At 49.7% G+C, this 27,545-nt stretch overlaps 1 protein-coding gene across 2 annotated transcripts in view; it reads left to right on the top strand.

The window, feature by feature from the left end:
- Positions 1–27,545, top strand: part of PKNOX2 (PBX/knotted 1 homeobox 2) — a 257,472-nt gene that overhangs the window by 217,986 nt on the left and 11,941 nt on the right. For both annotated transcript variants that reach the window (XM_081239903.1, XM_081239902.1), the window contains 4 exons: positions 6,919–7,107; positions 18,905–19,034; positions 19,697–19,794; positions 20,608–20,727. In XM_081239903.1, the coding sequence (XP_081096029.1) occupies positions 6,919–7,107; positions 18,905–19,034; positions 19,697–19,794; positions 20,608–20,727 (537 nt within the window). The remainder of the gene's footprint in view (positions 1–6,918; positions 7,108–18,904; positions 19,035–19,696; positions 19,795–20,607; positions 20,728–27,545) is intronic.

Raw genomic sequence — 27,545 nt, 5'->3', positions numbered from 1 at the left:
TCCCACAAGACACCAGAACAGGGAAAGGAAATAATAATCAAAGCCAGTAATAATTAACATTTATAGTGCACTTACTGGGTGCCAGGTGCCGTTCTGAACACTTCACCTGTATTATCTTATTTAATCCTCTTCTCAGACCCACAAGGCACAGATGATTATTATTCCCGTTTTAAGATGAGGAGATTGAGACCCGAGGTGAAATCACCAGCTCAAGACCACACAGCACATACGTGGGTCAAATACAGGCGTGGAGCCCGGGCCCACACTCAGCAGTGACGCAGCCCTAGAGCCAGTCTTTTCTTAGTGCTTCCTCTGCACTTGTCTTTAGTTCTTTTCTGGCCAGATCTCATTTCGTTCTCAGTACAACTCTGAGGGGGTTGCTGTCGCTATCCTATTTTATAGATGGGGACACCAAAGTGCAGAGATCACGTGAATTGTCCAGAGCGTCCCAGTAAGTGGAGGACCCCAGACCTAGCCTCCAAAACCCGCTGTTCTCTAGCACCCAGCTCTGCTATTTAACGCTCACCATAGCCCTATGAGAGGGTTATCATTATACCCATTTTACAGAAGGGGGAATCCAAGACCGAGAACCCATAGTCAATAAGTTACAGAGCTGGGGTTTGCACCAGGTGGAAGCCCACCTCTTTCCCTGAACCACAATGCTTCTCCAAACTCTGGGGACGTGGGAAGGGAAGTGCCACATTGTGACTTGAAAGCATTTGACTTGTCCTGCATGATGGCCTCCCTGAGCAGTCTTCACGCTCTGGACTTCACCTTTCTTCCATGTCCCAGGCCTTGTTCCAGTGACCCCACCCTTCCAACTGCTCAGGCCAGGTCCGGCTGGTCTGATCTGGTCTGGAAAAATTCCTGAATAGATTTTAGCTTTGGCTGCCCTAGTGACATGCAGGAAACATCAGAGCACTTCAAGGAATGTCTGTTTCCCAATTTCTTCATCCGTAAATGAGGAAGAACATTCCAGCTTCCCAAATTGCAGGAGAAGGAGAGGGTAAACGGAATCTGCCCTCCAGGGCAAAGCTACCTCCCTCCCTAATTGCTGCCTGGAATCTCGCTGGTTACCTGATCTCTGAGCCTTGATCGCCTCATCTCTAGCAGAGTGATAGCAGTGCCTGTGTGTCCCCATGTTTCTGAGACTCAAATGAGGTGATGGAGAGAGAAGCGTTTTGCAAATTGTAAAGTGCTACGTATATACATGTTTTGAAAGGCAAGGACATTACTATCAAATGAAGAGGCCGCAATCCTACAAGAGAGGCCACTTTTCAGAAAAGTACTTGATGGCGGGGGGGAGGGGCGTGTTGGCGTAAAGAATCCACATATAACACACAGCTCCTGTGTGCCCAGGACATATGTGTACATGATCTTATTCAGTGTTCACCACAACTCTACAGTGTAAGTCTTACCTATCAGCTTACATTTTACAGATGAAGTTAAATGACTTGTCCAAAAATACCCGGGCAGAAAATAGTAGATTCAGGATATCATGCCATGCGACTTCCCAGAAAATGAGAGACCGCGGTCCTGCGGGCTTTCCTGAGACTTGTGGGGCTCGTGCGCTGTGAGATGAGACTGAAATGCAAGGGTGCATCTCGTTTTGCTTTTGTGAAGCCCTCTGCTCAGAAGAAGAGGGCTGTTTTTTTATTTTGAAAGAGAAGGGAGGGAGAGAAGCTGAAAGATGAAGCAAAACTGAGAGAAAAGGAATGAAGGATCCACTCCTCACATTTGATGACGATATTAAATTAACTGGAATTGTTATCGCACTAGAAGATTTGGAATAACTTTTTACATGACCCTGATCACTTAGGGAAAATAGTTCAATATGTCAGAGTTTTATTCTGATTTAGAGGCAAAAACCCAAAATTGCATAAAAATAAGATGGAGGATGATTTACTAAACATAAATATAGAAGAAAAAACTGAGGATGATTATTCTTCCACTATCTGAAAATGGAACAGCAATAGAAAAGCCAACAGGATATTAGAAATCATTAAAAGAGGTTGCAAAAGTTTATATGCATTTGGTTCCCTGTGGTTTATAAAGCACTTTCACATTATTATCTCTTTTAGCCGTTATCAAATCTTGTGAGACAGGGATGAGGAAAACTGAGGCTCAGGGAAGTCGTGGAATTAGCCCGATGTCACCCAGTTTGTAAACAGTAGGTCTGGACTCAAATCCAAGCTGTCTGATGGTAAATCCCACAGGCTTTGCGCCAGGCTAGGCAGCTGCCCCACATTAATGGCATTGCCCATTTTTTCCCTCTAATACTGAATAGGTCCTACATATTCATTGCCTTGGAATACCATTATGATTTACTCTATGTTCTTAAATCTTTAAACCAAGTCTATTACCTCATAAAAAAGTAATCCTTCACCTGTGCTTTATTAGACCAAAATGTAGGTCCACTTTTGGCCACCATGCACCAAATCTGATTTAAACACATTGCATGCGTATTTCATTTGAGCAAAGCTATTTTGGGAAGATTTTACTTTTTATTTTGTTCTACTTAATTGTATTTTCCAATTCTTTTTACCTAATAAGGATTTATTGGCTATAAATAGATAGGTGCACTTTTCTGTGTGTATGGATGTGTACGTGTGTGTATTCATGAAAAGATTTTAAAATGAATAAATAAAATGTTGATTGAAAATGAAGGATAGTCCAGTAAAGGAATGCTCAGAGAAAGAAGAAAGAAGAAATGAAAGGAAGGAAGGAAGGGAGGGAAAAAGAAGAAAGGTTTAAGGAATTAGGATTATTTTGTCTGGGGAAGACAGAGCTAACTGGGCAACTTATTTAAGTCAGAGGTCTTGTCCAGTGTTTGGCCTATAATGAGACTCAATATTTGTTGAATGTATCACATTAAATTAAGGGAACTTGTATTGATGGAAGCCCTGGATGTTCTCGGTGCCTACAGAAGGCTGAGTCAGCACTTTATATTAAGGCAGCAGAGATTGCAGTAAATGTTTGGAAGAACTCAGCAGATTGAGAGAACATGGAGATGGTGTGAGGCGGTAAGAGAGCCTCAGGAGAGAAGATGCAACCATGTGTCCGGGAGGGTTTGGACCATCCGGTCACCTAGAGACTGGCCTAGATCATCTCACGTGGTCCCTTCCAGGACCATCAGAAGTCCCTGTAACGTTCAGAGAATCAGAAAACAGAAGGCACCTGACAGTCCAACCCCCTCTTTTTACGCATGGGGAAGCACGGTGAGGTACTCTGGCTCCTGCGGGCCAGGCCAGAGCAGCTGAATGCGGGAACATTGCCAGGGAGGGATCTGGAAATCCTAAACTTCAGTTTCCTGGACACCCCTATTTCCTGTCACTAAGCCACTTTCTCCCTAAGCCATGCACCCTATCACCTGCCATTTTCTCTGTGTAAATCCTGAGACCCCTAGTTGCTGGTGAAGCAACACAGGCAACCTGGCTTCACGTCCCAGCTCTGTCACTTACCGACTGTGTGATGTTAAGCCAGTAAACTTCTACCTCTGGCCTTCATTGCCTTCAACTGTAAAATATGGGCAATAATGGTACCTACTTGCAGAGGTGGTTTTGTGTAATAAATCAGGTGTGTGATGGGTTTAACACAGTCCCTGAGACGTAGTAAGAATAAGAAATGTTCGGGTATTGTTATCCATCAATCAGTCAATGAGTATTTATTAAACACCATATACTGTCAAGTAGAAAATTGAGGCAAGAGCAAATAATTTATTCAGTGCCCGACTCCATCTTTTGGTCCAAATAATCCGGACTAAAGTCACTCTTCTCCTCTTTGCCTGGGACGGCACAGTCTCCTTTAGTCTCAGCCCCACGGAGGGGGCATCCCCTGAGGACAAGGCCCTGTGACTGAGCCCTGCTTGAAAACACACAATTGTTGGTTTCTGTCTTTGAGTGACACTTAGTCTAATTCAGTACTCAGAGCCTTTAATTAGTGAAGCACAATCCCTACCCATCAGACAATCCAAATGCCAACCTGGGGGCGCCTCAGTTGCTCTCCACTTGAAATGCAGATGAAACTCAGAGCGGGTGTGGCCCTGGCTTCTAGCCAAGCAGCACGACACACCTGATAGGATTCTCTGGGAGCGATGCCCATCCTTGTTTTCCTGGGCATCAAAATGCTGGCCAAAAGCTAAGAGGGATGCTTATATATTGCTTATGTCAACATAAATGGTCTCCAAGGCGAGCCCCACTTTTTTTATTTTTACTTTGTGTTTTGATAGAACTGTAGATTCACATGCAGTTGTAAGAATTAATACAGAGAAGTCCTGATCCCCTTCTTGCATGACTAGAGTACAGTTTGACAACCAGGAAATGACAATGGTATGATCCACCAACCTTATTCAGATTTCACCAGTTTTACACGCAGCCGTGTGTGTGTGTGTGTGTGTGTGTGTGTACTTCTGTGCCATTTTATCATATGTGTAGATTCATGGAAACACTATGGTAGTCAAGATACAGAGCAGTTCCTCCCTCTCTCCCCCACCACATCCCTTGGCAACCACTAATCTGTTCTCCATCTCTAAAATTTAGTCATTTCAAGAATGTTATATAAAATGGCATCATACACTATGTAACCTTCTGAGACTGGCTTTTTCTTTCCTGCTCAGCATAATTCCCTTTAAATCCATCCAAGTAGCTGAGTGTATCAGTAGTTTGTTTCTTTTTATTGCCTAGTACTATTTCATGATATGGATGTACCATAGTTTCTTTATCCATTCACCTGTTGACGTGTATTTTGGTTGTTTCCAGTTTGGGGCTATTAGAATAAGGTTGTTTGGAATATTCACATACAGGTTTTGGGTGAGCAGATGTTTTTATTTTTCTGGGATAAATGCCCAAGAGTGCAATTGCTGAGCTGGATGGTATATTCAGTTTCATAAGAAACTGTTCTGCTGTTTTTCAGAGTGGCTGGACCATTTTTCATACCCACCAGCAACATATGAGTGGTCCCATTTCTAATTCCTTGCCAGCATCTGGTGTTACCTCTATTTTTAATGTTAACCATTCTGATAGGTGTGTAGTGATATCTCATTGTCATTTTAATTTGCATTTCCCTGATGGCTAATGACATTGAACGTCTTTTCATATGCTTATGTGCCATGTATATATATACTCTTCAGTGAAATGTCTGATGTTGTCTTTTGCCCAACTTCTAACTGGATTGCTTGTCATTTCACTGGCTAGTTTTGAGAGCTCTTTATATATTCTAGACATAAGTCCTTTGTCAGATATGTGGTTTGCAGATATTTTCTCCCAGTCTGTAGTTTATCTTTTCATCTTCTTCACAGGGTCTTTTGAAGAGCAAACATTTTACATTTTGATGAGGTCCAATTCATCAAGTTTTCCTTTTCTGGGTCATGTTTTTGGTGTCAAGTCTAGGACCTCTTTGCCTAGCCCTAGGTCCTGATGATTTTCTCCTGGGTTGTTTTTTTTTACTAAAAATTTTATAGATGTATGTCTTACATTTCAGTCTTTGATCCCTTTGAGTTAATTTTTGTATAAGATGTGAGATTTAAATCAAGGTTCACTGTTTTGCTTGTGGATATCCAATTGCTCCAACACCTTTTTTGAAAAGCAATTTGGCCATATTTATCATGAGCCAAAAGTATGTCCATAGCTTTTTTTCTGTCACTTCTGGGACCTTGTCCTAAGGAAATAATGCAGAAACACGAATAAGCTATAAGGTTGGAAGATAAGTCACTGTAACATGTTTTTTAATAAAATTAAAAAATTGGAATTAACCTAAATGCCCAACCATAAGGAATTGGCTAAGTGTGGCACACACATGGAATGATATGCAGCAATTTAAAATGTATTTACTCAATAACTTTCACCCGTTCAACAAATACTCAGTATCCACTTGTGTTAGGAACGAGGATAATGGGGTGAGCAAATTAGCCACCACCCCTCTCTTCTAGAAGCTTGCAGTCTAGAAGGGAGAATAGAGGAAACATTCCTGCCATTTAGAAAAATACATCTGGTAAACTAAGGGGAAAAACAGGAAGCAAAATTGTATATACAAGGTGATTGAAGCTATGTTGAAATACACGCATGCGAAAAAGAACAAAAAAAAATCGTCATTCTTTTTAGGGTGATTAGATCAAGGGCAGTCTTTTCCATCCTCTGTTTTCCATACCTGCCATAGCACCTTCTTTTTATAATAATAACAACGATAAAGGGAGAAGCCTCGATTGAGAAATAGCTTCTTGCCTTGAAAAGGTTAGGAACATCCACTTGAAGAAGCGGCAGACACACATACCAAAGGGTACGGAAAAGGCCGCCGCAGACAGTTGGGTGTCCCAGCACCCAGCTAAGTCATGCTGGATGATGCAGTCAGTCAGCATGTATTGATGGGGTGTGTGCTAGGTGACTGGCATCACATGAGGTGCTCAGAATACGTGTTTAAGGATAGCCAGTCCCTGACCTCTTGGGGCTCTTGCAAAGAGCTCTGATCTCGGTCTTCCTCGTGCCTGTTCAAGGCCTCACACTTTGCAGCTCACGCCTTCCCTCAGATGCTCCTCTCCACAAAACTGTGCAGTTGTCAGGGAGCGCATAATGGTCCCCATCTGTCAGACAATGAGGCGCAGAGAGCTTAAGGACTTGGCCAAGGCCACACAGACTGTAAATGGCAGGCAGGGGGCTTGAGACCTGGTCTTCTAACCTCTAAGGACAGTGCTGTTCTCCGAATACCACACCTGCCTCAAGAACAGCAGTGATAACAGTGAACTCAAAGCAAGGAAACAATCGGCAGCTACCCACAAGGAGAATTTAAATCCTGCGGGTGGAAGCGTATGTCCCTAGGGCGAGCATGGGCTCCTCTCTGTCCGTGTGCTTGGGACTTGGTGGGGGTCAAGGCAGTGAGGGGACTGGGATCCAGGCACCTGGGCTCACCTCTCCTCCCCCTCCACAGATGGTGAAGGCAATCCAGGTCCTGAGAATCCACCTGCTGGAGCTGGAGAAAGTCAATGAACTCTGCAAGGACTTTTGTAACCGTTACATCACCTGCCTCAAAACCAAGATGCACAGTGATAACCTGCTCAGGAATGACCTCGGGGGGCCCTACTCCCCCAACCAGCCCTCCATAAACCTTCACTCACAGGTAACACACAGGGCTGGGTCCTGTCTCCTAGCCACGCTCCTAAGCGAGGTGTCAGAACGTCTGAAGGTCCCGTGGAGACCTAGGAAAATGGTTTAGACTCACTGTATCCTTTCACCATGAGGTGAAAGGATCCTCTGATCCACTCCTCCTGCTATTTTCAGGCAGCTCAGTCCCTTTTTCACCCAGAGCTCAGCATGCCAGGGCATCAGTATTCCCTAGAAGATGACCAGATCTGAGAGGGACAATGTCCAAAGTGATTCCTGGCTTCCTGGTCCAAGATATCCCAAAAAATGAGCACGAGAGTTAAGGAGATGGAGAGCTTTGCAGGAGGATGAGGCGGGGACGGAGCTGGGAGTGGACCCAGACATCCCAGCCTCACAGGCTTCTCAAGGGGGCTGGGGCTTGATGAGCTCTCTGTGTTTGGGGAAGGAGAGTGTGGGGGAAGTGGGCCTTCCCTGAATCCTGCCCACCTAATAGGAGACAACAGCTTCTCACGGGACAGCTTTCCCCCGATCATTCTCTAGTTGCTCACCCTGCCCTGGCACATCTGTCTCCCTGTGGTCCAGGGCCACTGTGTAAGTCACCTAAAGTCACCCCTCACATGATTCACCTGCCACCTTCATCCTGGGAACTGGGAACTGTGGAAATGGCAGAGAATGGGCTCTCTCTCCAGGACAGAATATTTTCCCAAAACCTATAAACTAAGAAAGCTTCCTGGTGATACCTTCCCAACTCACTGGTGTCTATGTGAGCCCTAGACTCACCACTTTCTTCTTCTCCCACTGAGCTCTTGAGTCCAGGACAGACACATGGAGGGTCCCCCAGGAGGTTTGCACTAGCCTCTGCCCACGAGACAATCAGGCTTGGGGATACCGGTAAACTTTCTAAGAATGCTTGGTGAGAGGTGCTGGAAGGAATGCCAGAGAAAGGTGGTGCCATTTTTATCCTTAAGTTTTAAGGATCGATACGTATAATCTGTCTCTCTAGGTTGGTGGAGGCAGGGGAAAGGACATGGTGACCCCTAGAAGGCCAGCCATGCCTTGTACATTTTGATAGCAGGAATCACATCTCACATCGAACCCACCCCAGTGGGGTCTCTGTGGGACTCGGTAGTGAGTACTGTATGGGACGTGAGGCCGGAAGTTTACTTCCTCTTCCCATTGCTTGAAATCACCAAATCACTTTATTACAGATCTAAACTCAGCCGCCCAGGCTTCTGCTTGCTAATATTCTCTTGAAATAGACTCATTCCTTCAGAGTCTTATTGTACTTTCCCTTATGATCAAAATTAGCAAAAAACTTGCATAAAAGAGGACAATAATTGCTCAACGAGCATCTCGTTTGTAATTTATTAGTTTCTATTATTGTGGGTTACCATGGCGATGCTGCGCAGCCCCGGTGATGGGAGAGATGCAAGATAGGAGCCAAGGAGGCTGTGGGGCCTCACCAAATGGAGATGCACATTTTTATCAGTAATTTTCATGAAAATAATAAGTGAGGAGTTAATGAGATGGAAAGCCATCCTGTGGCTATTGTGAATTTGTTTTAAGTGTTGATCTAATTAGAATGCATCGGTCAGGAAAAGTAATGAGGATTTAGTGCCTCACAGAGATGTGAGGATCATATCAGAAAATTAGCACAAGTCTTTGGAAATAATCAGGTCCTTGGAGAGGCACTGGGTTTCCCCTCCTGGGCCCTCCAACCCCAGCTCGAGCTCTGGCATCGGGGGTGTACCAGGGCAGTGGGAGAAGAAAGGAGGGCCCGAGGGCTTTGCAGCCACAGTGGCCCCCTCAGGCTTGGGGTCCCCGGGCCGACACCTTCGTGTGCAGAAAGCAGGGTCACTGGAGACGTGGGTTAGCGGAGAAGGGTAACGTGGGCTCTGGGTGAGCCAGGCCTCGGAGATGCTATCTGCAAAACTCAGTCCTCCTGGGGAATCCCTGCATTCAGTGCCTCCGAGCTTAGAGGAAAGAGGAAGGAACTTTGATTCCTATCACTGTAAGCATCGCATCTGTGCCTGACAGTGAAGCTGGCCCTGGGGTGACCACTGCAGAAGGGCCTCTGATCCACTTAGAAAGAGGAACTCAGACAATCAGACAAAAACAAAGACACCAAGAAAGAGAGGAGAAGACACTTAGCGAGGCGGTCCCATTTGCTGCTTCTCAGATTTGTCCCTTCATTTCCTCTCGCCCCACCTACTTGTTCAGGCTTCAGTGGGTAAAGAAGGTAATTACGCACAAGCTGCTGTGTCATAGCTTCCTAACCTGCTCTTCTGTTTTCTCTGGCTACCTCGAAGCCCCCCGCGACCCCCCCCACAAATTCACATATGCACACCTCTTAGCCTTCTGCTGCTACCTTTATCTTCTAAAGCTCTATTCAAGCCATTCTCCTGCTTGAAAACCCCAACTGCCCCCCCAGAGTTTTCACATCCTTTCACTTGACATTTGATGCCCTCGTAGGTCACTATTCTTCCACGCCTGTATGTTTGCGTGAGGACCGCACACCTCTGCAGGACCAAACCCAGCCTCTTCCCCAACGGCAATAATAAGGCTGCTCTCTCCATGGAGGCCTCCCTGACACCCCACCCCAAAGCATGGACTTTTCTTTCTCTCAACTAACTCCTGGGCACAGTGGGCCATTTATATGGTAAATATCCCATGTGACTTTACATTTTCCTCTCCTGGTGAATGATAGGCAGTCAGTAAATATCTGTTGAAAGAAGTCATATGATAAGAAAGATAGAGAGAAATCAAGGGAAGCAAGAGGAAGGCAAAGGAGGAAAGGAGAAGTAGGGAGAAAGACAAAGGGAAAGAAAGACAAATATCAGTGGTCACGTTTGAGAGGGAGGTATGGAGAGGCTGAAGAACTAGAGGAAAAGAACAACAGACACAAAGAGACACAGACCGAGGAAGCGGAGAGTGAAGCTGAAGACAGGCAGAGGCAGAAAGGAGTTGGAAAGAGAGATGGCGGCCGTCGTGGGGGGAGGGGGAGGGGGTGGGGGGGGGTCAGTGCAGCGTCCCAGGTGTGTGTCCGGGAGAAGGTGAGCAGGATGTGCCCTGCGCTGCCCCGTCCACATCCCCAGGTCAGGCTCCCATCTGTGCCTCGCCAAGGTGGGCGCGGGCTGGCCTGGGCCTTCCCAGGAAGGAGAGACCCTCGGGGCCAAGAGACTCAGTGCAGGAGGCAGGCCTGCCTGGGGTCCGGGCGTGGGAGCCAGCTCGGCAGAGGAGAGAGGAGGAGCGTGTGTGTGTGCGTGTGCGTGTGTGTGTGTGTCTGTGCACACATTCGTCATGGTTCGACCTTAATCCCCCCAGCCTGAAATAGCCGCGCCAAGCGCCAGCCTGGCCTGGGGAGGGGTGTCTCCCCTCTGGAGCAGGATCCTCAGGATCAACATTCCAGCCGCCTGCCAGCTTTGTTGCAAACTGCTGACTCATGGTTTTGCCTGTGTGCTAATCATTCAGCCTTGTGTTGCAGAGTGGGAGATGTTTTTTTATTCAAATGGGTCCCCCTCTCTCAGATGCCATACTGTGTCCCCATCCAGCTCTGTGAGGTCCGGGCATACTCTCCGCTTGGCCTTCCGTTTCTGTGTGTGAGCTTTCTCCTAGGGGGTGGAAGGGGGTTCGGAGCGGGGGAGACTGCTTTCAGCAAGCAGGAAAGCTAAACCGGGGTTTCCAAGGACTTGGGCCACAGCCTGTCCTTTCCCCTCGGGAGGAGGCCACCCTGTCCTGCCTGCACCTAATGACACCCAGGATTCTTACCCGGCAGAAGCCAGGCTTCCTGTGGGGGCAGGTCCTCAGTGAAGAAGCCCTTCCTTGATGGCACCAAATAAACCATTCCACTGGAGAGACCCTCACGCCCGCCCCCCTCAAGCATTAGTTTGACCTGAAATCCATCCCTGTTTCCCCGTGGAGATTAAACCTCAGCAAATCAGGCGGAGCCACAGTTCTCATTCATTTGCCGAGCATTTAGGGGAAGCTTACTGTATGCACCCTGCTAGATCCTGGGAGAACACAGGGAATTGTCCATGATGACTGCCCAATCTCAGTGGGAGGGAGCTTGAGTCACACCCAAGGATCTAGATAAATTATGTGAGCACAGAGTCCTCAGGGGCAAGGGGGCCCTGAGGAAGGGCAGGAAGGCAGCCGCCGGAAGGGGTCTGGATTGAGCAAAGCACGTGTATGGCCTGAGGTTGCCCAGTCACCACTCAGCATCCTTCTTCCTCCCAAGGGAAAGCCCAGGCCCCAGCCTGCACGCCCTCATGGCCAGGGTCTGTTCCTGCCCAGAGACAGGATGAGCAAACCTCTGTAAGGATCAGATAGGCCAGCAGGAGGACTTTCAAATCCTATTGTGACTGGAGAAGCTGTAGATTCATTGGCCTTGGGAGGACTTCCTAGAGGAGGGGGCATTTCAGGCAAGCTTGGGGGAGTGGAGGGCGGTTAGCAGACTACCTGGGAGCTCTCAGTGTGAATGTTCCCAGGGTAGAGAGAAATCTGGAGAAGGTAAGGAACAGAGAGAGCCTTTCACAGTCCCTGCAGAGAAGGGGCCGGGGTATGGGGGGAACATCACTCACTCATGCCATGTGCATCTGTTCAAGGACCTACTGAGCTTGCTGGGTTCCAAGGGCATGAAAACCACTGTGACCCAATCTCTAACTGCGAATGTAATGATGGAGTATCTTGCAGCCAAATTTGTGGGACGTTATGCTTTGAGTCTGATCACCACAGCCAATTGCCAAAGACTTTAAAGGCAGTGGAGAATGTAGGCAATGGGGTAAGGATTGGAGATGCGCTGGAGACAAATGAACCGACTGGCCACCTCTTGAGCTGCTCAAGGAAGAATTGGCAGAGAAAGGGGAGAACGTCCACGTTTATTGAGCTCCCTGGTCCCAAGCACTCTGTGTACCAGGAGCTTGACATAGATTATCTTGCTTATGCCTCACAACCAGCCTGCAAGGTGCACATTATTTTCTCCATTTTACACCCAAGGAAAGGGAAGCTCAGAGCAGTTAAGTCACTGGTACAAGGTCACACACCTAATAAGCAGCAGAGTCAGGGATGAGTCTATTTCCATTTACTAGATCCTTTTACTTTTTCTGTGACACGTAGGAAGGAGAACCAAGGGTCCTGGGCCCTGGGTGGGGAGGCATGACCCTACCTAGCTGTAGATCAGGGATTCAGAGACCAGCGAGTAAGAAACCAATTGCTGGGAAGCAAGAATTTGGATTTGCTAATAGATTGAAAGTAGGGAAAGGAGAGGCCACAGAGTAAGCCTGTGGTTCTGAGATTCCGGGCTCAGCCGACCAGATGTAACTCTGCAGCTGTGCTACTCTCCAGAAAAATAGGAAGGACACTAATCAGTACATCCTCACCTGGGGAAGGGGAAACTTACCTATTGACCCACAGAGTTTGCATTTTCAACATTAGCCGGAGGCCAAGGGGGTGGGAAGCCAGCACCTCAGCCCAGCCCCTGGAAGTTCTGCCGCGTGGCCGAGCTGGGGGTGGTGACCCACCCTGCAAGGTCAGTGCTGAGATGAAAAGGGGACACCCCCAGACCCAAGTGACAGGAAGCTGAGTTCCGGGAGTTCCACTACCTTCCTCCTTTATGGGCGTTAAGGCTGTCCCTTCTGGGTTCCTAGCCCCCCGGCCTCCGTTCAGGGGCCAGGACCCCAAGGAGGCGGCCCTGCCAGGCTCAGAAACCTGAGCGGCTCCCTCTTTCTGAGGGAATGTCCCTTAAGAGCTGCAGCAGCTGCTGTTCCCTTGAGACGAAAGCTCCCAACTGCAGTGGAACAGGAACAGGATTAGGTGGCTTGTTTACATGTGCTTGGCTTCCCCAGGTTTGGGAAATCAGCTTTTCCCAGCCTGAGACAGCACGCTGGCTCTGCCAGAACTGGAGGGACGCGGCCAAGAACACGGTGTCTGGGGACAGCGGCAACGTCCCTGCCCCGCAAAGGCACACGCTCACCCCGTTCCAGGCTGAAGCCCACTCAGGCCACCCATCTACTGAACGTCTATCCTGCACCCAACGCCGTGCTAGGCAGTTTGGGGGAATTCAAAGAAAGACCCCTCTTTCCCTCAAAAACCCTGCAACCAAGCAGGGGGAGGTGACACGCGCATGAGAGGGAACCCTTGTGCTGCCTGCCCAGCATATCAGGCTGTCAGGGAGCATTAAAGGAGTCAGGAGGATGGGCCGAGGGCTTGCCCGGGTGGGTCAAGACAAGCTCTCCAGCAGACCAGCTCCCCACCGCCAGTCTAGGCAAGTTAGCAACAAACCCGTCCTCCTGGGAGGCTTGGGAGGCTTTGGGGAGGATGGGCTGGGCTGGTGGATCAGCAGAGACCCCTAGTGGCCTGGCGGGGGATGGCAGACAGCCGGGGCGCCCACTCCCGCTGCCCCCCATTCCCTCCACCCACTCACAATACATCCCAGGGAATGGCGTTGGTTTTTCTAAAATCCCCAACTGGAAGGGCCTTCGCAAGGTCATCCAGTTCACCCTCCTGTTTCACAGGCATCCTAGTACAATAAAAATTACAGCTCTTTCAAAATAACTTAAAGGAAAACTTTTCTAATCAGTCCTTCACGCCTTCATTTCTTCTCACCACCGTGGTTTCTTCCAGGAGTTTCTTCCTTGAGTGGAAATTAAGTCTTCCCACGCAGCATAAGCCCTTTCGCTATTAACAGTGAAGAAAGATGGCTCGAGGGGCTGACACAGCTCCTCCTGGGCTGACATCAGACCATCGTGTCAGAGTCCACAGTCATTGCCAGTTCATTTGTTCCCTGCCGTCTCCACCCTCCGCTTCCAAAAGTAATTGCAGAGCCTTTCACTTTTTCTTAGTAAGGGCTTCCTTTTGAACAAGTCATCTTTTTTTGTTCCAAAAATGAAATGTGGAGTAAAACTCACCCAGTGACCACTGTGGTTCAGAAAGAATGACTGATGACCCCAGGACGCGAGGGCCTGGAAGCTGCCCACGGGTGGCGTCCAGGAGTGTGAGCTCTCAGCCATCCTAAAGCTGCTCCCCTGCCTCGCTGTGCCCCTCCCGAGAGGCTCTTGGTCTCTCTTTGTCTCTGGGAAACAGCACACAAGGAGCAAGAGTGGGATGAGGTCTGTGGAGGCCAGCTCGTTGATTTCCATCTGACTTCTTGGTCACCTGGTCCATGCCCTAAAAGACGTCATTGCTGGGGAACTCTAAGTTTTCAGCTTTTTGGCCCGTTTCCTACTGGAAAGTAAGAGACTGCATGCTCCCCAGCCCGATGGAATGGCTCCACCAGAAGAGCCAGGAAAGTGTCCATGATTCCCAGCCTTCTGGCAGTTTCCAGAGGCTTGCGGACACCACTCATAGCAAAGAATTCCTGGACTGGATAACCAGCTTTCAGCCCCTGGTTCCTGGACAACTCAAGCAGGGATGTGAGTCTCCGGATGTTGAAATGTCACTGAAACTACCAAATGTGCTTCTAGCCTCTTCATGAGGCCAAGGAGCCTGGCAGGAAACAGCTCTGTGTGAGTCTAGGCAGAGCACCATCTACCTGGTTTGGAGTCTGTTGAGACCCAGGAGGAAGCTGTACAGAAGACAATAACACTGTGTGCTTAGCCAACATCTTCTCCCCAGGGGGCTTCCACTGCCGCTGTAGTAGATCCTTCCTTAGAAAAGACCGGTACACAGTCTCCAGAGACGCAGCCCCATTGTCTCCACAGAGACAAGGTTCTAGCGGGCTGGAAACTAAGGCGTGACCAGAAATAGTTGCAAAGTCAAGTCACGGAGCTCGTCTGGGACAGAGACCGCAGCTTCGACTTCTGGGGCTTGGCCTTGGCCCAGGAACACCGAAGGCAGGGAGGCAGGAATGAAGGGGCATGTGTCAAGGCGTGACCACCACTGCTAGGCGTGCAGCCTCGGATGAACCTCTGCTGTTGCTAAGTAAGGAACCCACGAGGCCCTACGTGTCTAGGACAGGCTTTAAACCCTGGTTGTGCCATTCCCTAGTGGCGTGACCTTAGCCAAAGGAAGTGGGAAATGATTTATTGGGTGCCTAAATGTGCCAGACACTGTGCTTACCTTGGAGCCTGGCTGTCTGACTCCGAAGCTCATCTCTCTATGGGAGCATCGGTGCTCCACTTGGAGCCAGAAGACCTGGGTTCGAGGCAGAGCTTTGTGACTCAAGAAGGTCACTTCCATTCTCTGGACTTCAATTCCTCTTCAGGCAAATAGAATAATCTCTCCTCTGCTGACCCCATAGGTAGTGGTGAGATTAAAATGAAATAGCACAGTGAAAGAATGCTCTCTGATATTCAATGTGTATGATAAATAGGTAGTTTTCAGACCCATCTGATCTCTGGGACCATGTGAGGGAGGTTTTTAAAAAACACAGATTGCTGATGGTCTAATTCAATGGTCCTAAGAATCTGTGTCTTAAAAAACACCCCAGTGGGGACTTCCCTGGTGGTCCAGTGGTAAAGAATCTGCTTTACAATGCAGGGACACGGGTTCGATCCCTGGGCAGGGAACTAAGATCCCACGTGCCTCGGGGCAACTAAGCCTGTACGCCATAAGTATTGAGCTTGTGCGCCTCAACTAGAGAGCCCACGTGCCACAAACTACAGAGCCCACATGCCCTGGAGCCCGCACTCCACAACTAGAGAGAAGCCACCACAGCAAAGAGCTCGCGTGCTGCAACGAAAGATCCCGCATGCATCAACTAAGACCCGATGTAGCCAATAATAAATAAAAACAAAAGAAAACAAAACAAAAAAACACCCCAGTTCTCAGGCAGGTTTGTGAAACAGCTCATATTTACAAATGTAAGAGATGAATATCATTTCCCCAGACCTCAGGGATGCCAAGTTTTTGCTTCCTCTCTTTGTCCCAGCTAAGATGGGGCCAGCCCTGGCCCTGCCCACGGTCTCTACCCATGAAGTTCTCCGTCCCATTCCTTTACTAACGTAACTTGGCCTCTTAGCACCTCCCAGCAAAGACCCAGAGTAGGAGGAGAGGGTAGGAAAGAGAAGGGTCTGAGCCAATGCATAAATTGCCTTTAGTTACCCAAACTGGGGAAGCTGGCATGGAGGCTAGCCAAGCCACAAGTCTGAGAACTAGCCAGAGTTTGCATAAGCTGGTGAAGTATCCAGGTGATAGCTCACCCTTTTGCCTCTGGCTAGTAAAAATGTGCTGGTTGAATCCCAAGGCATACATCTTATATTTATTTTACTGGCTTTGCTTGTGTTTTTCTAACCTTGCTGGATATTTTTTCTGAGGGGCAGGGGGTGGGGTTGGGGGAGAAAGTCTGGGACAACTTTTTACGTTTGAAATTCCCAGATATCCTTATTCAATGACGAGCACTGTGGCATGGGTGATTCCAAACCAGAGATTGTTGAAAAGTCACTGCCATTAGTTTTAGGGTGAGTGGCATGGAGTGGATCCCCCCGCCTTCCATTAAATTTACCTTCCACGTTTGCCTCAGCCTCATGTCATCTCAGTATTGCTTTACACCCTGGGAGAATGGTTGGCTGGGAGTTTGGGACGAGGGGAGCTCAAGCTTGGAGCAGACTCACAGCTGAAGAGTCAGGCTTTGAGGATTCCTGGGTGTCAGCACCGAGCCAGACACATCTTATAAGTGAGGAGACTGAGGCATGAGGTGCTAATTCCCAATCCACCTTCATTCCTTGGGTGCCCACGCTGTCTCTGTACTTCCAGGTTTGGGCTGTTTTTATCTGCTCACTTGCCTTCAACAGCTATTGAACCGCTGTGATTCCAGGAGCACCTTGCAGCCCAGTTCTTGGCACAGGGTGTGGGTCCAGTGTTTGTGGAGAACGGAGGACTGTGTTCTAGCCCTGTTGCTGCTACCCAGCTGGGGGACCGTGGGCAAGTCGCTTGGATGTCTAAGCCTCAGTTCCTTATTTGTACCTCAGGGAGCTGAAATACTCAGATTGTAAGGGCCCTTCCAGTCTCTAGGCTTCTGCAGGTCAGACTCAGCGTTACCCAGGAGATGTACAAATGAGAAGGCCAAGAGTTCTGCTCAAAGAATAAACCTCGCTGGTGGGGAGGCCCTCACCGATCCCAGAAAGGAAAAGTCGAGGCAGGAGCCGCTCCCTCCCTTCCCCAAGGTCACAGCCTCAGAGGTGAGCCGAGTATGGGCGCGAGGCCTCCTCCCAGGAGCCAGATGGGAGGCCCGGGCGTGGAGGAGGGGTAGCCAGGCTCCCACCCCGCTGCTGCATATTTATAGCCCTGAGCCGGACAGTACGGGAGGGTAGAAAAGGCAGCTCCGAGGAGATTCCAAGGGGGGTTAAGCAGCTGAATCGAATGAGATGAGACGCGTAAGTCAGTACCGACTGCCTCTTTCTGTGAGAGGCTTGGCCAGCTTCCCGGGTGCCAGGGTCTGGAAGGTGACGCGCCCTGGCTGTCCCCTGGCCTTTGATGCGTCTCCTTTGTCTGTCGCTCCCTGTGTGCGGTGAGGCACACGTTTCTCCTCACTCCACACTCTAGACCTTCCTGTAGCCGAAGGCCCAAGCTCCTCTGGTCCTAAAACGAAAGCTAGGAAGCCAGGGGCCTCCTTTTCCCCCTATTTCCTTGGCTGTTTTCCTGCCTAATTCCTTCCAGCTGGCCTTTTGGGCAGGTTACCCGGTTCAAGCCCTGTTTTTACATGTGGGCCTGTGGTCCGGGGCACCGGAGGCTGGGCGCTAAGCGACCCTGGTGGGTCTCCTCGGGCTCCGGGCACTACACCTCGTTCGCGCCTGCCTTGCTGTCTCCAGATGAAGCCTGGAGACCCCGACCTCTCACACCCAATTGCTTCCTCACAAACCCTCCCGAGCAGAGCGGAGCGCCCGGCCGCCAAGCAGGGAGGCCTTGCTGCCCTTCTTGGAGACCCACGGCCGAGCCTCCCTCCCGTCCCGCTACATCAAGTCTAAGCGGTCTTAGCCCAGCTCTTAGGTGGCAATGATGAAGGTACCGGGGTGGGGGAAATGGTTTTCTTAGCTGCTTTGGATTGTCTGGGGGAAACGGGCAGGCAGTGACAGTGTGGGGTGGAGGGGACCTCCGTGGTTTGCTCTGTGTTGGGGGGCCTGAGGGAGAGGAAGCAGCCGATGAAATGTGCCCGAGGCTGGCTGAGGGGAGGCTCATGTGAGATTCCTGGAAGACAGGTTATGAAGAGGCCAGGCGGCTATTTTTTTATTATTATCTAGCAAATATTTTAGCAGCCGTGATGTGTCAGGCCCTAAACTACGTGTTAAGGATACAAAGAGAACATGTCGGAGGCCACTTTGTGTGGATCTTGGTGTAAAAAGTGCTGCGATACAGGTACAGGGAAGCGAGGCCCTGGGGTGGGGGTGGGGCACTGGAGACAACTGAGTGCGAAGGATGAGGAGGTTCCCAGCAGGTGAAGCCGTGGCCTCGGGTTGGAATCACCTGGGGAAGCTTTCAACACCCGCCCCTCCCCCCCCGCCCCCGGCCAAAAGCCCTGGCCGCACCCCTGACCAATTAAATTAGAATCGCTGGGGGTGGAACCTAGGTACCAGTACTGGAACTTGCAAAGTGAAGCCAAGGTGAGGACCACTGGTTTCTGGGATAATTTATGTCTCAGGTTTGCAGGGGAATGGAATGGCTAGATGCATGACTACTGTTGGTTGGTTTTTTTTTCAGATTGAGCCTTCTTCTTCGCACTTTCTAGGGAGCCATGAGAATTGCTTTCTGGATTTGGGTCTGGGAGGAGCAGGAAAAGGGAGGAGGGAAGGCAGGAAGGGGGAGGGGAGAAGAGAAATTTGGGGCTGTGGCATCTAAGCTCTTAGTGGCATTGTCACAAACCACGCCTCCCTTACTGCCAGGACCTCCTGCAGAATTCCCCCAGTTCCGTGTCTGGAGTCTCCAATAATCCCCAGGGGATTGTGGTCCCAGCCTCAGCGCTCCAGCAGGGCAGCATCGCCATGACAACCGTCAACTCACAAGTGGTGTCAGGTCTGTGCAGCGGATTGTGGGGAACACCCCTGGGAGGAGGCCGGGTGGCCCTGAGGGAATTCCAGGGCTGGGGGGCAGGGCCCTGAACCAAACGTCCTAGGAAATGGGAGAGGCGCCCCCTGCCGAGGGAGGGGCCTCCAGCTGCGTTTCTCCTTTTTTTTTTTTGGCGGTACGCGGGCCTCTCACTGCTGTGGCCTCTCCCGCTGCGGAGCACAGGCTCCGGACGCGCAGGCGCAGCGGCCATGGCTCACGGGCCCAGCCGCTCCGCGGCGTGTGGGATCTTCCCGGACCGGGGCACGAACCCGCGTCCCCTTCATCGGCAGGCGGACTCTCAACCACTGCACCCAGGGAAGCCCCTAGCAGCTGCGTTTCTTGACTAAAGTGTTCAGTAAGCTTATAGATGGTTAGCAAGACCTGATGATGGTGGTTTGGAACAAATTTGGGTCAAAGTCTCATAAGCCCGTCAGAGACCCTTCCGCCAAACACACAGAGAGACTCTATTCTCTGGACCCCATCCCCATCCCACCCCTCCTCCACAGGGGCTGAATGCCTCCGGAGTAGAGGGTGTTTACCCGTGAGTGCCAAGGGCATTGGGAACCCTGCTTGCCCTCACTCCTACCCACCCCTATGGCAGGGGACTCCAAAAGTGGTTGTCTCCTCAGGTGGAGCCTTATACCAGCCGGTTACCATGGTAACCTCCCAGGGTCAGGTGGTCACCCAAGCAATCCCCCAGGGAGCCATCCAGATCCAGAACACACAGGTGAGTGTGTGTGTACAGTATAGGTGTGTGCATACGTGCATGGGTTTGGGGGAGGGCAACCGTAACGCCTTACTGCCTGCTCGGCACTTTACACCAGGAGCTCCTTACATCCTCATTAGTCCTCTAAGGGGTATCATTACCCCCACTTGACAGAAAAGAAGGTGGGTGTTGGAGAGGTTTTATCAACTGGGATTTTGCTGCCTCTCGGGGTTACATCAAGGGATCCTGCACTTCCTATTCCTGGTCTACACTCGGAGCCACTCTGTAGCTCAGTGGGGTAGAGCGTACACAAGGGGGCCAGGGTGGGAGTGAGAAGATCTGAAGTCAGAGGCCCGAGATCTGACATTAACTCTGCCATCTCGGATAAGTCACCTAACCTCTCTGAGCCTCTGAGTTTTTATCCATAGACGAGGGATTAACACCAGCTGCACACTAGCCCCACCAGCCTACAGGGCTGATGTGAGGGCTGACCATGGTAATGGATAGGAAAGCGCTGTGCAGACTCTACTGTACCCCAGGAATGCTAATAACTATGGGATGGTGTACGGCAAATCTCTCTCTCCTGTGCCCTTTGCATGACCCTGTTTCCTCTGTCTCCTCTCTCATCCCCTCTCCTCCCTCTTCACCGTCTTCCCTTCTCCCGTCCTCTGAGAGGCTGGCGCTGGGTGACAGGAAAGGTAACCTCCCCCGGGCCCTCAGAATGAGTTGGGAAAGGGGATTGGCAGCGAGAGGCTGCCGTCTCTATGGCAACAGGTCCCTAGCCGCTGGCCCGCCAGGCTGCTGATGCTGATTTTTTCTCCACGTGCCCTGAAGGTTAACCTTGACCTCACCTCCCTCCTGGACAATGAGGATAAGAAGTCCAAGAACAAACGAGGAGTCTTGCCCAAGCATGCCACCAATATAATGCGTTCTTGGCTCTTCCAGCATCTCATGGTGAGTGTGTGTGTGTGTTGGGGTGTGGAGTTGCAGCGTGGGGTATGAAGAAGCCCTTGGGCACCAGACCATCATCCCTAGATCTGCAGAGGGTGTGGCCTCAAAGAGAGGCCCTCTGATAGGGATACCATGGTCCAGAGGCCACGGCAGAGGGAGGCTTAAATGGGACCTACAGCTGGGAGTTCCAGTGCTTGCGGTTGCCGCCTCAAAAAAGTGTGAGACATCGATGAGGGAATGGGGACAGACACATTCTGGAGAGAACGCAGTACTGGGCAAGTGGACAGGGTGGTTTCAGGGATAGGGTGAGATTCTGTGGGAGCCGGGGCTGTGCTCACTGGTTCAGAACCTCCTCCCGCCGTCAGCCATGCTCACCCCTGCCCGCTCCCGTGGAAGAAAATGCTGATTCTCCATCAGGGCTCTTCTGCTTCCCGAGTCCTCAGTGCAGGGGGAAGCAGAGGGTGTGCGTCCATTTCCCTCTGATCAGGGCAGCCAGAAGAGGCACAGACTGGGGAGCCGTGGCTGAGCCCACCCCCCGGAGGGGCTGCCCAGGCAGAAATCCTGGCCTCACGTAACCAGCCGAGCTCAGAAACGCAGAGCAGTTGCTTTCATGAGCCTCTTTCATAAAATGACGACACAGCCTCAGATTTAAGTATAATGTTTATAAAGCACCTGCCCTGTGCACATACCATGACGATAGTTGTGTTTGTGTGCAGTGTAAGTTGCAGCAGACAGGCCTTGAATATCAGGAGTGACTTCAACACTGCAACCTCCTAGTATCACTCAAGGTCTGGAGCAGTGACTCTGGGCTGAGTGTTTGTGTGTGTGTGTGTGTGTCTGGGGTGGGGAGGTAGATTCTTCGAGCACAGGCGGGCTCCCAGTGGACTGCAAGCTCTTGGCCTGGCATGAGTAATAGACACACAGACAGAAGACAAATACCAAGCTTGGGGCTGTAGATATATTGGTCGGAAAAGTGTGGGGAAGAATCAGCAGTTAGGGGGACTCTTTCTTCAGAGACAAGGAGAGAAAGCCAGCGGATCGTGGGAACTAATTAATCAGTCAATCATCAGCCCTTTATTTGAAATGGAAGTGCCTCCAAGAGCCAGGGCGCCCAGGCCCAGGTGGTCCTAGGATCTGGGGATCTTAGGATCTCCTGCCCCCCAGCAGATGGCCAGAACTGCTCTGAGGTGCTGGATGTGGCCTGAGCTCTGCGCCCCCCACCGGTATGAACACCCTCCCCGCCGACTCTGGGGAATGAGGACTCAGGGCCGCCCCAGCGTTTGCTGAGGAAGCACATCTTGAAGGCACCACCTTGGGAGCAAACAATAACCAAATTTGGAGAGAAAGCGCTGGAAGGCTGAGGGTTAAAGCCAGGAGAGGAGGTTGGAGAGACTCCCGGAGTCTAGTGATGAAGCCAGGCCCAGCCTTGGCTTCTTGCTCTGACTCAGTATCTGGAGCTCGCGGTGGGGATGCCCAGGTCTCCTGCCTGTTCTCTCTTCCATGTTGTTAGAGAGCCAGAGGGCTCAGATGGACTTGGTGGCCCTGAGAGCCCAGTGTCTGTGCGAAGCTCCCAGCCCCAGCGCCGGGAAGAGGGCCTCTGTAGGGGAGGTTCTGTCTCTGTGCACTGAGCTGTAACACCCAAGTTGGGGGCACCCAGGCTACCTCCCCGGCCCCAGCCATGGACCTAGAGGAGGCCATGTGTTACATTGTGTTGCTGTGTAACTGTAGGGCTGTGGGTTTGGTGGAAAGCTCATGGGCTTTTGAGGCAACCAAACCCAGCTTCACATCCAGGCTTTCCCTCTTCCTCTGTGATCTGGCCACACTCACCGCTTGTGGCGATCATGACGGAGCAGTGAAATGAGTGCAAAGACCCTAGCACACTGGGTCTTATTAAATGTTCGTTCCCTCGCTTCTCTTCCTTTCCCTACCCCCATCCTGTGCATGTTTGAAGACTGATGTGAACACACCTACAACCTTACTTCTGAGGGGAGAAAAGGCAAGTATAGGAGGGAGAGGAGCCTGATGTCCAGGCCAGTGCCCCCCGCTGACTCCTGTCACTTCCGGTGCCTCCCGTACCCGATGGCAACTCACCCCTGAGTTAAGTCTTCAGCCTGAGACGGAGGGTCACACTCTCCAGCCCTCCTCTGACCTTGGACTCAGTTCATGTCCTGCCTCTCGCCCTGCCCTTTGCCTCCCTCCTGCTGAGCCTCCTCAAAGGCTCAGGGTCTTTCCCTTCCACTCCACGGCCACCTCCAGCCGGACGTGGGAAGGCAGAGGAAAGTAGAGGCAGGGAAGAGAGGGTGTAGCAACTGAGCACAAAGCAGAGGGGAAAGAAGGAGCCAGGTCAGAGCTGCAGAGGGACCCGGAACGATGGCGGGGACTTGCTGAACTGTCTGAGTGAGGCCGTCGCCTGCCCTGGGCCCGCTGCAGCTCGGAGTGCACGCAGTGTGGATACTGTTGATAAAGCACTTGACATTGGCAAGTCCTCCCCCACTTAATGCCTTCCCCACAGAGGCCATGGAGAGAGGACAAGAGAGTGATCCGTGGGCCTTTAAAGTCAGAACTCAGAACTTCTGGAAGAGGGGGAGGAAGAAGATGGGGAGAAGTCCAGGCTCTAGGGACTTAGCATGACGCAGTTGTCCCCTGCAGGCCAAGGCTGGCTCCCCAGATACAGGTGGGCACACAATTCCCCTAAACCCCAGCTCAGGAAAAAGCCTGTGAAGGCTCTTGGTAACAGGGCACAGTGGAAAGAAGACAGGCTTTCAAGCCAGACAGACAGGAGTATGAATTGAGGCCCTTCCACTAGCTGGGTAATCACTTTATTTCTTTGAAAAAGGAGATAATACCCATTTTCCATGGTTGAGAAAACTAAATGAGATAACTTATGTAAAGAGCCATGCCTGATACACAGTCACACTCAAGAAATGTGAACTTTCTAGGACAGCAGACCAAGAGCAAGTTTTTGAGGCCAAGGCCCAACACCTGTGAAAGTTATTTAGAGGTGGATGGCTGATCTGTTGTTCTGATCTGTAATACCTCCTGATTCTCCCATCATCTGACCCTAAGAATACATTGACTAATACTGTTACTTACCTGTTCTGTGTGTATAGGTGTGTGTCGAATCTACATGTTGTATATCTGACTCAGCTGTAAATTGTTTAAGAATAGAGATCATACATGATACCTCTTCTCTGGGCCCCAAAGCATTGCTTCCCAAAGTGGGTACCTTTACAGGATGTTATAGGTGTTGCTCCCAAGAAAGGGTACCCTGATGAAACAGATTTGGGAAAATCTGGTTATACGAAGTTTAGCTTATTTCTTTACCCTTAGTATACTAGGGGAGCATCGTGAATTTGCAAGAGGGGGCATGGCTTGAAGCTTTTCCCCAATATTTGATCACTCTGAGTCACTCTTGTTTTCATTGTTGCTCTGAGGAACAAGTCTGAGACTGTAGTTCTTGGAGAACCCCACTCTGTGGCAACGTTGTATTAGGCATATAGTAGCTGTTCAGTCCTAGAAAAGGTATGAAAAAGGGCAGATCTCAATATCAGTGATGTTCTCATATCCAGTGCAGGGGAGACAACTAATTTGTTGATTGTTTAATTGGAAAAGTTGATTGAAGAAAGAAACAACCATTAAAAAGATACATTTTATTTTTTTAATTTATTTTATTGAAGTAGAGTTGATTTACAATGTTGTGTTAATTTCTGCTGTACAGCAAGGTGACTCAGTTATACATATATATGTTTGCATTCTTCTTCATATTCTTTTCCATTATGGTTTATCACAGGATATTGAATATAGTTCCCTGTGCTGTACAGTACGACCTTGTTGTTTATCCATCCTATATATACTAGTTTACATCTGCTAACCCCAAACTCCCAATCCTTCCCTCCCCCACCCCCACCCCCTTGGCAACCACAAGTCTGTTCTCTGCATCTGTGAGTCTGTTTCTGTTTCACAGATATATTCATTTGCGTCATATTTTAGATTCCACATACAAGTGATATCATATGGTATTTGTCTTTCTCTTTCTGACTTACTTCACTTAGTATGATAATTTCTAGGTCCGTCCATGTTGCTGCAAATGGCATTATTTCAGCCTTTTTTATGGCTGAGTAGTGTTCCTGTGTGTGTGTGTGTGTGTGTGTGTGTGTGTGTACGTGTACGTGTGTACCACATCTTCTTTATCCATTTATCTGCCGATGGACGTTTAGGTTGTGTCCGTGTCTTGGCTATTGTGAATAGTGCTGCTATGAACATAGGGGTACATGTAAGATACGTTTTATTTTGATTTAAAAGACATACGTAATATGTTTGTTTGCTCATGTTTTGATATAAGGACAAGGTCATTTTCTGATTAAAGTTTGTCATTTACTTGCACAAACTTCTCCTATAAGATCTATAAATTTCATCTTTATTTAAAATGGAATAAGAACTTTGGCTTTTGGGAAGTAATCTGTCTGCAGGATATTTCTAGATTTTTATTGTGTATCCCAGTCTCTTATACTTGTCTCACCTGATCTCACTTTTAAGCAAATTTGAGTCTGGAGTCTTTCCAAAGCACTCCACTTCGTTTTCTTAGCAACAACTCTTGCTTTTTGCACTCATATTTTATTGGTTTACAGAATAAAGTTACATAATAACAGTAACACGCATAACTGGCATAAACTAGTCAACACAAACACGGCTGACTTTCTGACAAGCACATAAATTGGCTAATGAACATTCTACAAAGTAATCTATTCATCTCAAGCCTTCAGGATACTGTAGACAGCAGTTCTAATGGTTGACAGCAGAAAGGCAGAGCGTGGTATAATCTGCAGACTTGTTTAATAGAGATCGGTTATTAGAACTTCTATTGTAGATGCTGGTTTTCCTGTTTTCTTCTTTCCCTCAGGCAGAAGTTAGTATTCTTTGATTCCTTTTGCCCTGTGTCTGAGGCTTCTTGTCATTTCCACTGTTCTGGGGCACTGGCAGCTATAGAAATGTATTCAGGTGACAGCGTGCTCCTGAGATGGAGGCTAAACCCCGGAGCCTTTTTGCTGTTAGGCTGCAGTGAGACTGGGATGGTTTCATCCATCAGTTCCTTGCTTCTGGGTCCCTGAAGAATCCAGTGAGATTTTCTTGCTACTGCATTTTGGCTGAAAGCAGCTAAACTCCTGCTGGAAGCAATCATTCCATTACAAATCCAGATAGGGTGAGAAACCCTGGCAGAGGGTCCTCTTCATGGAGGAGAGAGGGAGGGGCGCAGCTCAACCCCCGCTTCTGCCCTCATCCCCTCTTGTCCAGATCCCAGCCTCCCCCTGTCCTGCCTGGGTGATTCTGCTTATTTCCGTCAAAAATGTGACTGTTCTCTGTGCTGCTGTTACCCAAGCACAGGAACAAGTTTACAGAGTATTTTCTGAGGGTGGGGGGAGCCTAGAGAAGAAACCAAGCCCCAGCGGCCCTGCCACCATCAAAGGAGCCCCTCCTCCCTTAGCTACTTCTGTGCGTCGGGTGCGGGCCAAGCATCTTCCAGCATCATCTCATTTCACCCGCCCAGCCAGCGGGTGAAATGATCCTCATTTTACCAATAACAAAACTAGGCTCCTTGAAGGTAACGCATTCCCCAAGGTCCCGCAGGATTTGAACCCAGGTCTGTGTGGCTTGAGCCTCTAATGTCTCACCCACTAGGCTGTTACTGCCTCTGCACTGACGCAAGAAACCACAGCATCTCTCGGTTCCCATGCAAAGTCTAGGTAAAGCAAAGGGGGACCCCGACCCTCAGCTGAGGCCCAGAGCCCCATCCTGGGACAGCTGCAGGATTTTGATAGCCTGGCCCTAGTTTTAGATACAGTGAGGCTGTCTTACTATCTCAGCCCTCCTCTTCCTTCCGTATCCATCACATCCACAAGCCTGGCACGCATCCAGCCAGGGTCACAGTTGCACTCTGCTTGCAGCCATCTCACCCCTGCCCCACAGAGCTGAGGACCTTGCTCCAGGGCCCTCGTATAAACTCGGCTATAGTCACAAAAGCTGAGTGCACAAAAACACCAGGGGCCTTCTCTGTTTGATTCTTTTGTTATTGAAATATAACTCACATGCCATAACATTCACTCTTTTTAACTGTACAATTCAGAGGTTTCAAGTATATTTACAAAGCTCTGCAATCATCACCACTATCTCATTCCAGGATATTTCATCACCCTGGAAAGAAACCCTGTACCCGTTAGCCGTCACTCCCCTGCCTCTAGAAGCCAGTGATCTACTTTCTGTCTCGATGGGTTTGCCTCTTTTGGATAATTCACATGAATGAAATCGTATGATATGGAGTCTTTTGTGACTGACTTCTTTCATTTAGCGTGATGTGTTCAGGGTTCATCCATAGTGTACCACATAGCAGTGCTTCATTCCTGTGTCTGACGGAGCAGTATCCCATTGTGTAGATAGACCACATTTTGTTTATCCGTTCATCAGTTTATGGACATGTGGGTTGTTTCAACTTTTGGGTCTCGAGTGATGCTTCTACACACGTTCGTGTACACCCCACGGTTCTGAGCCCGTCCTTATCTTTGAGATTCCTTGTCAGATTGCCAGCTCTCCTCACCCACAGGGCTAGAGCCTCACATGCTGGGCTCATCCCTGCTGGAAGAAATAGGGTTGCTGCACATCCAGGTACAGTGTGTGCCCTGCACACAGGCTCCCAGCCAAGGAAGGCTTGTGGAGGTGGGATCCAGTTGGTTGCCTCTGCGCCTTGGTGTTGCCTTCAGTCACTCAGCAAACACTCTTGCCCTCTTCCCCGTGCCTAGGATTGTGTTAAGCTCTGAAGGAAGCATGCA

The sequence above is a fragment of the Mesoplodon bidens genome (genome assembly GCF_964165515.1).
Source record: "Mesoplodon bidens genome assembly, chromosome: 7".
NCBI classification, from domain to species: Eukaryota; Metazoa; Chordata; class Mammalia; order Artiodactyla; family Ziphiidae; genus Mesoplodon; species Mesoplodon bidens.
The sequence above is the reverse complement of the archived record's forward strand: the minus strand, read 5'-3'. Positions and strand labels throughout refer to the sequence as shown.